This window comes from Ursus maritimus, unplaced genomic scaffold (assembly GCF_017311325.1).
Source record: "Ursus maritimus isolate PB19 unplaced genomic scaffold, ASM1731132v1 scaffold_21, whole genome shotgun sequence".
Classification (NCBI taxonomy): domain Eukaryota; kingdom Metazoa; phylum Chordata; class Mammalia; order Carnivora; family Ursidae; genus Ursus; species Ursus maritimus.
The window spans coordinates 44,916,976-44,926,755 of NW_024424564.1; the positions used below are offsets into that span (position 1 = coordinate 44,916,976).

The 9,780-nt window shown below is 59.6% G+C and overlaps 1 protein-coding gene across 1 annotated transcript; it reads left to right on the plus strand.

Annotated features, from left to right (window-relative positions):
- Positions 1 to 690: 690 nt before the first annotated feature.
- Positions 691 to 9,761, plus strand: LOC103676438 (GTP-binding protein Rhes). Its single transcript, XM_008705625.2, has 3 exons — positions 691 to 783; positions 5,454 to 5,847; positions 9,166 to 9,761. The coding sequence occupies exons 2-3, from the start codon at positions 5,577 to 5,579 to the stop codon at positions 9,693 to 9,695; spliced, it is 801 nt and encodes a 266-aa protein (XP_008703847.2). The 5' UTR covers positions 691 to 783; positions 5,454 to 5,576; the 3' UTR covers positions 9,696 to 9,761.
- The last annotated feature ends 19 nt before the right edge of the window (positions 9,762 to 9,780 follow it).

The following is a 9,780-nucleotide window of genomic DNA, read 5'->3' on the forward strand; positions in this document are numbered from 1 at the left end:
CAGAGGAGGTGAAGTGGGAGGAGGAGCGGGTTTAAGGCTAACTCGGAGCTACGTGCGAACCTTGGGGCGGCGTTCAAGGCCCCCTCCCACACGCGCGCGGAGCTGAGCGCTCTGCTCCTCCTCCAGCTGTTGGCGTCGCCTCGCAGGGAGAAAGGAGCCGTCCCTCTGGCGCGGGGAAGGCTGCAGAGCTGCAGGCAGAGGAGGAAGCCGCGGCGAGCGTATCCCCGCTCCGAGCGACCCCCTTTGGCGCGGGTGGAGAAGGTGGCATAGGCGGCCAGCACAGGTTCGCCCACTCGGGACGCGCACACACGCACGCACCCACAGACACCTCCAAAGGACCCTCCAGGAGGCTCTAACGACCCTCGTAAAGCCCCGGAGTCGCCCCTGCCGCCCTCCCCCAGCCCCGGAGACCTAGGCGGGGACCCCGGGATCGGACGTCCCCGCGCCTCCGGGCTCCTGGCTCAGCAGGAGTCCCCCGGGTCGGGGCAGGGCAGGGCCAGCGGCGGCGAGCCCGAGCCCGCCCGGCGCCCAGACCCCTCCGAGCCCTCCGAACCCACCCATGGGGCACCGGCTCCCCGTGTCCCCTCGCCCGGCCGCGCCCAGCCCGGCGCCCGGAGCCGCGCAGAGGAGCAGCCCGGCGCAGTGACCCAGGAGCCGTCGCAGACTCTGGAAGCCTCGGCGGCAGCCGCGGCGGCGGCCAGAGAGGCCGGCGGTTCCCCGCACCTCCAGGCGCTTCCAGGCAGCCCTCCAAGCTGTGCCAGAGGCCCAGCCCGCCATTCGCAGGTAGGAGAGAGACACCCCAACAGAACTGGGGAGGTGGCGGAAGTAGGGGAAGCCAGGAAGAAGGGTTTGCGGCTTGTGGGAGGAAGGCTAGAGGAAGCTTTACAAGACTAGGGAAAGTGAAGCTGATTGAGCATCTGTGTGCCAGGGTCGTAGGCAACTTGACGTGTCTAAAGCAAATGATACTAGTTGAACACCTACTATGTGTCGGGCTGAGTGCTAGGCCCTTTACTCATCCCGGGTGGGAAAGACCTACTGAGCTTCTGCTATGTGCTACATGTGTTGCTAGGAGCTTTCCATGTAAGGGACCTAGGGCAATAGCCATTTACATATGAGGACACGGGCTCAGGGCAGAGGGAAGATTAAGGAGCACCTTCCTGTCCAGTGTTCCTTGAGCTTTTGAGGGAGTTGGTGCAGGGAGCGAGTTTCCTGGGTGATTCTTTGCCCCGGAAATGTTTCCTGTATTCCAAGTACCTCTGTGGGGCTCTCTCTGACCTCTCCTCTCTTTGCCCCCTGCCCTGGGAGGATGACGAAGGATGTTCAGAAGGAGGCCAGGCTGGGATGGGGCAGCCAGCTCAGGAGCCCATGATTCAGGCTTACCCTGGCGTCACAGCAATGAGGTGGGGTTCCCCAAGACCTCTGCCTGCACTCCAGTCCCACCCCACCTGGCCGTTCCAGGCGGCCCCTTGAATGCCAGGAGGAGCTGCCTCAGAGGAAGCCAGCTGCTGTGTGCCAGGGGCTGTGTTAGCCTCTTGACTTCTCGCTGAACAATCCAGGCCGCCGTACGGGTTTGCTTCTATAATAGCCATCTGATAGATGACCAGCCCCATCCAGGCCAAACCATTTGCCCAAGGGTGCTGCTGAGAGGCCGGGCTGGTCTGCTGGAAGCCGATGGCTGCCTGCTTTCTACCATCCCAAGCTGCCAAGGGTGGTGAGGCTAGCTTTGCAAAGCCCCCCAACACCCCTCAGTGTGGGGATGGAAGCCAGTGAATAATGCTTCTGTCCAGAGAGGCTGGAATGTGTGCTGATGAAGGAGGCTTGAGGTGTGTGGGAGGGATTGGGGGGGGGGCGAGTGCAGTGCAACCAGCTCTGGGGTCTTACAGGGAGAAGGACATGGCCAGACTCTTGTCCTGATGTCCTTGTCCCTCTGGTCCCCTCCATCTTCCAGGCAGGCCCTGGGCAAGGGGCTTGAGGGCGAAGAAGGGGGTGAACCCATGGATTGGGGGGTGGGGGTGAGTCCTGGGCAGATGCCTGCCCCCAGCTGCCTATAGGGAGAGAGAGGGAACGAGAATATCTTAGGCCTCAGGGGTCATTGCCTGATGCCAGCTGAGGCTTCACTGAGTCAGGCACTGTTTTGAAAAAGACTGGTTTTGGCCAGCGGGTAGGTTTTTATGAAGGTAAGAGCCCAGGCTTTCGAGCCTAGCAGCCTAATTCTCATTCTGGCCTGGCCGGTGATCTGCGTGAGCTGGGGCAAGTGACTCAGCCACGCGAATCCCCAGTGTTCCCGTCAGTCCCCTGGATTGATGGTGGTCTGCTCTTCATGGGACTGTTGGGAGGTCCCTGGAACAAGGTACGCAGAGTACCCGTCTGGAAGCCCGTCTGGCTAAGGCCACTCTTCCCCCGGGATGGCCCCGCTCCATCTCTGCTCTGGGACTTTCTGCCTCCCCGGCGGCCCTGGGAATGGCCGGGGGTGGGGTCAGCTGAGAGTCACAGAACTCACCTTTGGGTTCTTAGGCTGCGAGGGGTCCCCATTAACCCCCCTCTGAGCCTCTGGGTTGGGCTCTACATTCTCGAAGGGCCCCTGGCACTCTGCTGCCCCTCTGCTCCTCGCTGTGTGGGGTCAGTCCAGCTGCAGATGGAGGGAGGACAGCGGGCTGCAGAGGAGAGGAGCCAAGCCCACGGCGGCCCACAGTGCCGCCTCAGGGGGAGGAGAGGGAAGGAAGATATGGGGGCAGGGGGTGGGGCTCACGGAAGCGCCATCAGCTGGCGTCCAGGTGTCTGGGTGCCACACACAGCCCCACGTGGCTGGGGCCATGTGAAGACTCACAGTCGTCTCTCAGAGAGGAAAGCCACCCCCCCCCTTTGCCTCTTTCTGAGGCCCTGTCTCCTCTCTGACTCTCGGCCTGTCCTCTCCAACTTCCTCAGTGGCCCCTTAGCCACTGATAATAGCGTGTCTGTACTAGGAGCTCCAGGCTAGAAGCTGGGCAGGTGGTGATGGGGACTAACATTGTCCCTGGGGGCTGCTGGCCTCCTTCCTTCTCTGTCTAGACAGAGGTGATCGCAGCAGAATGAAGCTCCCTGCGGAGGGACTGTGGAGGGGGCTGTTGTGGCGTGGGGCCTCTTTCCCTCTGGTCTCCGCTGAAGGCCCAGACTGGCTTGCAGAGAAGCATTCAGCCCCCTGCTCCCCACCCCGCACCCACGGGGGTGTCCAGGCCACAGAGACCCTCAGCATAGCACCGGGGCCAGCCAGGCCGGGTGGGGGAGGAGGGTCAAGGCCTCAGAAGGAAGCTGCAGGTGAGCTCCAAGGGCAGACCCTTTGGCTTCATTCATTCCTGGATCATTTATTGAGCCCTTGCTGTGGCCATGGCACTGAAATCCTGTGGGATGAACTGAGAGATGGTGGTGGGCATGAACTAGGGGGGAAGGTAGGAGTCTTCGTCTCACTGTCCTGGTTTCCTTATTAACTACACGGGCCAGTCATGGAGACTTTGAAGTCTCAAGGTCCTTCTTTGGGGAATGGGCAGATAATATCTTCCTTGTAGGGAAGCGGTGAGGAGGCTCCATTGTGTGGGACACACAGCCTGGGGACAGATCTCTCTTTTGCCGGTTACTGGCTGTGTGACCGTGAGCCGTGAACTAAACTTCTCTGTGCCTCCGGATCCTCTCCTGTAAACTCGGGGACCACCACCTACCTTCTGGGGTTCCTGAGGGGTGGAGCGAGTGAGTACACATGAATCAGAGCGCTTAGAACACTCTGGCACACATTGACTGCAAGGTCAAAGTCAGCTCCTGTCTTTGTTCTGTACTTAGCACAGTGCTGGGCACGCAGCGGGGGCTGGGTGAGTGGTGACTGTCAGGGTTCCAGGCTTAGGGTCAGCGGTCTGCGGAGCGGGGTTACTGTGTGCATCTCTTTGCAGTTCATTCCTCGAGATCCTCTTGGTGGCTGGGAATTGGCCATGGTGGGAATGTGTGTGCCACGGAGGTTGATAAACGCTGCCAATAGAAGCTTTTTAAAAACGTATTTTCGAGAGCTGGTTTACTGCACAGTGGCTCTCGGTTGGGCAGGGCGAGCAGAGTCAGGTGCCCGAATGCCCCGAACAGGACGTATGCCAGGAGACTCACACCCAGGAGGTCTCTCCGCCTCCAGTCTCTTAGCCTAATGGCAGGCAGAGAACATAACGGTGTTGGAGAGAGCCTTGGGGTAAGCGGATGAGGCATTCCAGGCTCCTGAGCTGGAGCAGCCAGGGGTGCGGACCACTGGGAGCTGGCCTATACAGCTCCCAGTGCACACTGAAAAGAGGTGCCTTCTCTGGGCAGATGAACTCCACAAAGACAGCCCCCACTTTCTCACCCAGCTGGGAGCCTTGTGCAGTGCCCAGCCTGCACATCCGTGCATGGCCACAGGCTGAGGGCAGAGGGGACCAATATTCCAGCAGGCCTGTACCCATTTCTAGTTCCTCTTCTCCAGAGAGGGGAGGGATTCCTGCTGGGGGGGGGGTGGAGTGGGGAGCCAGAGAAGCCTTCAGAGAGGAGGTGGTATTTGAGCCAGGCCCTGAAACATAAAGAGAAGAGGGTGTTCTGGCAGCGGGACTAGCACGAGCTACGAAGTGGAGGCAGATCTCAGCAGAGCTCCAACAGAGTGATGGGCTCAGGGATTCTAAGCGGATTCTGGTGGGTGCTGACAGAGGCAAGGACGGTGGTGGGGCTGTGACTGGCCTTTGGGGTGGGCCTGTTGGGGCCCTGGGGGTTTATTTATCTCCATTTGGGCTTTGGAGCTGAGACCCATTTCAGTCTCTTCCACAAGGCCGAGAAGCCCCTGTAGAAAGTTCTGGGTATACCCCAGAACCATAAACCCTTGGAGCTCTGAGGGATTCGAGCTGTTCTTGGGTCATTTCTCTGACCTACATCCCCTAGTTCAGGTCTCTGGATCTCCTGGAGGTGAGCAAATTCCCAGGGCCTGGGGCTGAAATGGCTGGGCCCTGGCTTGGGAGGACGTGGTCTGGATGTGTCCTTTTCCCTGTTTCTGGGAAGGGCTGAAAAGCCACAGCACCCCCGGGCCTAGGAAACGCTCTCTAATGCCTTCCCCAGGTCATGCCCGGGGAGGCCAGAGTGGGAAGGACCGAAGGGCCAGGGAGAGATCAGGTTCTAGCAGAGGTTAACGTTTCGTGACCTCAGCATGGGCAGCAGCCCTGGGAGTGGGGTCCCTTTTCTAGATGAGAGAAGGGAACGCAAGCCACTTGCTTGCCGAGAGCAACAGGGAGCCGGGGGAAAGCGAAAATTCAGGCCCCAGCAATCCTGGGCAGGAATAAACAAGGGGTGAATGGACTCGAGGGCAGATGAACGCCTGTGTGGGGGGTGGGTGAGCAGGAAGGAGGCCGGAGAGGGCATGAAAGGAGCGGGCAAAGCTGCAAGGCCCCCGAGAGACACCCCAGTCTAACGTACCCATCTTACAGACAGAAAACGGACACCTAGACAGAAGCCACGCAGAGGAGGCCAAGGCGGCCAGCAAGAGGCTGCAGGGCCGGGTGCAGGGCCTCCTGACCTCTGCTCCCCGCTCCGTGCCGCCGTCCCGAGCCATGATGAAGACCCTGTCCAGCGGGAACTGCACACTCAGCGTGCCCGCCAAGAACTCCTATCGGATGGTGGTGCTGGGCGCCTCGCGGGTGGGCAAGAGCTCCATCGTCTCCCGCTTCCTCAACGGCCGCTTCGAGGACCAGTACACGCCCACCATCGAGGACTTCCACCGGAAGGTCTACAACATCCGAGGCGACATGTACCAGCTGGACATCCTGGACACGTCCGGCAACCACCCCTTCCCCGCCATGCGCAGGCTCTCTATCCTCACAGGTGGGTGCCCGGGGTGAGCATGTCTGCCATCCGTCCGCAGGGCAGCTCACAACAAGCCCCCTCCCAGGTGGCCGGGAGGGGCAGAGAGGGTGGCTGCTTGCCTGAGGAGACAATCAAGCTGGGGCTCCAATTCCACTCTCTCTGGCTGTGGATCGAGTCCTGCAGGGCTGCCTTCCAGAAGATCGGGAGCTGACGCAGGCGGGCACAGGGGGTAGTCCTCTCCGGGGAACAGAGGGGGACTCCCGCCTTCCTCCTGCTGGAGGTGGCCCAGCAGAGCTCCAGGGCCCAGGGTCAGTGTGCTGCTGTCAGATCTCTTGACACCCCAGGCCTTTGCTGCCCCTCAGAGCAGTAAGGGCAGGACCTGGGCAGTAGTCAAAGTACTGACTCAGTCAGTACTGAGTCAAAGCTCAGTAATCATCACAGTAACAATGGTGGCGGCAGTAGCTAAATGCCTGGGCCCATTCTTAGCGCTTGGCATGGCTTTATTTCATCCTCTCGATTAACCTAGGAGATGGGTTTTCACTTCTACTTTACAAGTGGGGAAACTGAGGCCCAGAGAGGTTACGTTAGTCCAGGTGGTAACACAGGTGGTCCCAGCCATCTGATTCTTATTCTCCACCACTAAACTGTCCCGTAGTCTCTTGGCCCTGCCGGGAATGCTGGGGAGGGAAGGGAGACGGTCAGGGATTAAGGGGGCGGGTGGACATGTGGGACCGGGCCATCCTTTGCATCACTCAGGCAGTTTCATGTGTCTACGAGGGCGGGCCAGAAACCGGTCTGCCTGGGGCAGCTGCTTCCTGGTTTTGTACCTCTGGGCAAGTGACTTTATCTATGTGTGGCTCCGTTTTTTCTCTGTGAGCACATCACCGTCAGCGCCCACCCCAAAGGTCACTGTGAGAAGTAAATGAGTTCATACAGCAGAAGTGCTTGGTGAACAGAGAGTAAGTGCTCAGTAAACACTGGTCTTAAATTAACCCAGCATTTACAGAGTGCCTGATCGGGGCGAGGCAGAGTCCTTTCCTAAGCCACGCTTCTCCCACTGCTGGGCAGTGATGAAGGGAGGGAATGAGCACGTACCCCTCTATCCATCACTAAAATAACCCCCCAAATGGAGTTGCTCTTGCACCAAGAAACCCATACCATGCGCACTCCTGCCCCCGAACCCTGGCCGAGCCCTCTCCTGGAGCACCCCGGGCAGATGGCTTCTTCCTGCAGGCCGTCTGTCCTTGCTGACCGTCTGACCCACACCCCACTTGGACCCCCCGCCCCATATTTTGAAAAGGCAGTGTGTGGACAGAAGGAGCCCTGGGTTGACCTGGTGCCACTTGGTGGCTCCGATGTGTGACCGGAGGTCTGAGTCTCAGTCTCCCCAGCGTGCTGTGGGGACACTTCCAGCATCTGGTGGGGGTGTGGGGATGTCCGCTCTCCTTGCCTTGGGGAGGGGACTGGGCGCCCCCAATATAAATAAGGCTAACACCAGAGAGATGTGGAGGAGGACCACGTGCCTATTTCCAAAATTAATTTTTTAAGTACACCAATGATATGCAAACACACCCTCCTGTAAACACAGAGAAGGCTAAAGAAGCCCTCTTGACCTGACGCCAGGCTCCTGTCCCCTCCCTGGAGGTGGCCGCCCCATCAGTCTGGTGGGGACACTTCTGGACCCCCCACGAACACACTGACCTTTATATTTGTATCATCTTTGTCACAGGGACGGTTTTTGTCCGTCTCTTTTCAACGTGCACTTACAATTCGGAGCACATCTGTCTGCTGCTTTTTTCACTCACCAGCCCGTGCCTCATTTTCCAACCTGGTGCGGGTGCACAGGAAATTCTGAAAGCCATTAATTCTGCCGCCAGCTCTCTTTCCAGCTGCCAGCGAGGCTGTCTCTGAAGCTTGGCATCGCCGTCTTGCATTTGAATATGTCAAGGCCGCCGAGTCCTCAGGGGCCCAAGATTAGCCTAATGGGACGGGGTTGGCAGCCCAGGCGGACACGGTTGCCAGGCCGGGGCTGCCTTACAAGTGCCTCTCTCAGCGCCCCCAGCCCCATTCGTCCCATCCCATCCCGCCCATTCACCCAGCCTCATGGGCACCCACTGTGTGCTGGGCGCTGGGAGACAAGGTCGTGGGTGACGCCGTCTCCCTCTGTCCCAGAGTGCACGGTGAAGGGTATGCTGTTGGCCGGAGCATGGTTCTGAATGTGGCATGTGCCTCTGGGAGCCTCAGTTTCCTTGTTTGGGAAACAGGGATTTTTGACATCCCCCACAGGCTCTTACGAATTGGAGCCAAAGTTTGAGTGTGACCTTATAATCCTTGTAGTAACATCCAGAGATTGGGATGCGGGCACTGCCCGGTCTCTCTCCCTGCCCCCCCCCCCCGCATGGCCCGTTTCAGATCCAAGGACCTGTCTCGAGTGTCGCAGAGTTGAAGCAGGGACCGCGTGTGTCTTGCAGGCTAGCCCTCACTCATTCGTCCACGATTTATTCAAGAAGCAGAGAGCACCTGCGAGTGTCCAGCACTGGCTAGGTTAGGACAGCAGCGGGTCCCTGCCTAGTCACGGTCCCGGCCTAGTCACGTTCACGCTGTGTGATCTTGGGCCGGTTGCTCACCCTTTCTGAGCCTCTGTTTGCTCAGCTATACCAGGAAGGTACTGAAATCCCTGCGGCAGAGGTTTTGGGAGGAGTCGGGGAGGAAAGTGCGCATGGAGGGCATGACCCACTGTGGCTCCTGCGGGTGCTTGTGCCCCTGGTCATCTCGATCCCTAAGACCTCGGAGCCTGTGCCACTGTCCGTTCATTGTCCGGTGAAAGCCTCCCAACAAGCTGTATTTCATGCACGTGGGACGGATGGAGAAAAGTAAGGTTTAGAGAGGCTGCCTGACCTGCCCTGGGCTGCGTGGCCAATACCTGGCAGGGGCCACATGTGAACCTAGGCCTGCCAGGTGCCAGCACTCTGGGTTCCTACGATGTGTCAGGCGCGATTCCAGGCCCAGGGGATGTGCACTGAACAAGTCGGGCAAGACTCCTGCTGTCGTGAAGATTGTATTTATTATTATTATTCTAACACGGTCTGCACAAATTCACAAGCCACTCACTCCGTCTCCAGGTCTGCAGGGAAATGTCAGGGGAATTAACTGTGTCTGAGCCAGGCTGAGCCACACATTCGCTGTGTGACCTTGAACCAGGGCTTTAACCCTCCGGGGCCTCAGCCTCCTGCTCTGGAAAATGGGGAGAACAACGACTCCCCCTTAGACTGGCCGGGAGGGTTGAGTCGGTGACTGGGAGGGGCGGCCTCACCACCTGGGTCCCTGTCCCTGCAGGTGACGTCTTCATCCTGGTGTTCAGCTTGGATAACCGGGAGTCCTTCGACGAGGTCAAGCGCCTCCAGAAGCAGATCCTGGAGGTCAAGTCCTGCCTGAAGAACAAGACCAAGGAGGCAGCGGAGCTGCCCATGGTCATCTGCGGCAACAAGAATGACCACGGCGAGCTGTGTCGCCAGGTCCCCACCACCGAGGCCGAGCTGCTGGTGTCCGGGGACGAGAACTGCGCCTACTTTGAGGTGTCAGCCAAGAAGAACACCAACGTGGACGAGATGTTCTACGTGCTTTTCAGCATGGCCAAGCTGCCGCACGAGATGAGCCCCGCCCTGCACCGCAAGATCTCTGTGCAGTACGGCGACGCCTTCCACCCCAGGCCCTTCTGCATGCGCCGGGTCAAGGACATGGACGCCTACGGCATGGTCTCGCCCTTTGCCCGCCGCCCCAGCGTCAACAGTGACCTCAAGTACATCAAGGCCAAGGTCCTTCGGGAGGGCCAGGCCCGCGAGCGGGACAAATGCACCATCCAGTGAGCGGGAGGGACGCAGGGGTGGGGCCAGGGCAGTGCCTTGCCGGAGGTGGCCCCAGGTGGCCCCAGGTGCCGGCTGCCCACGCCCC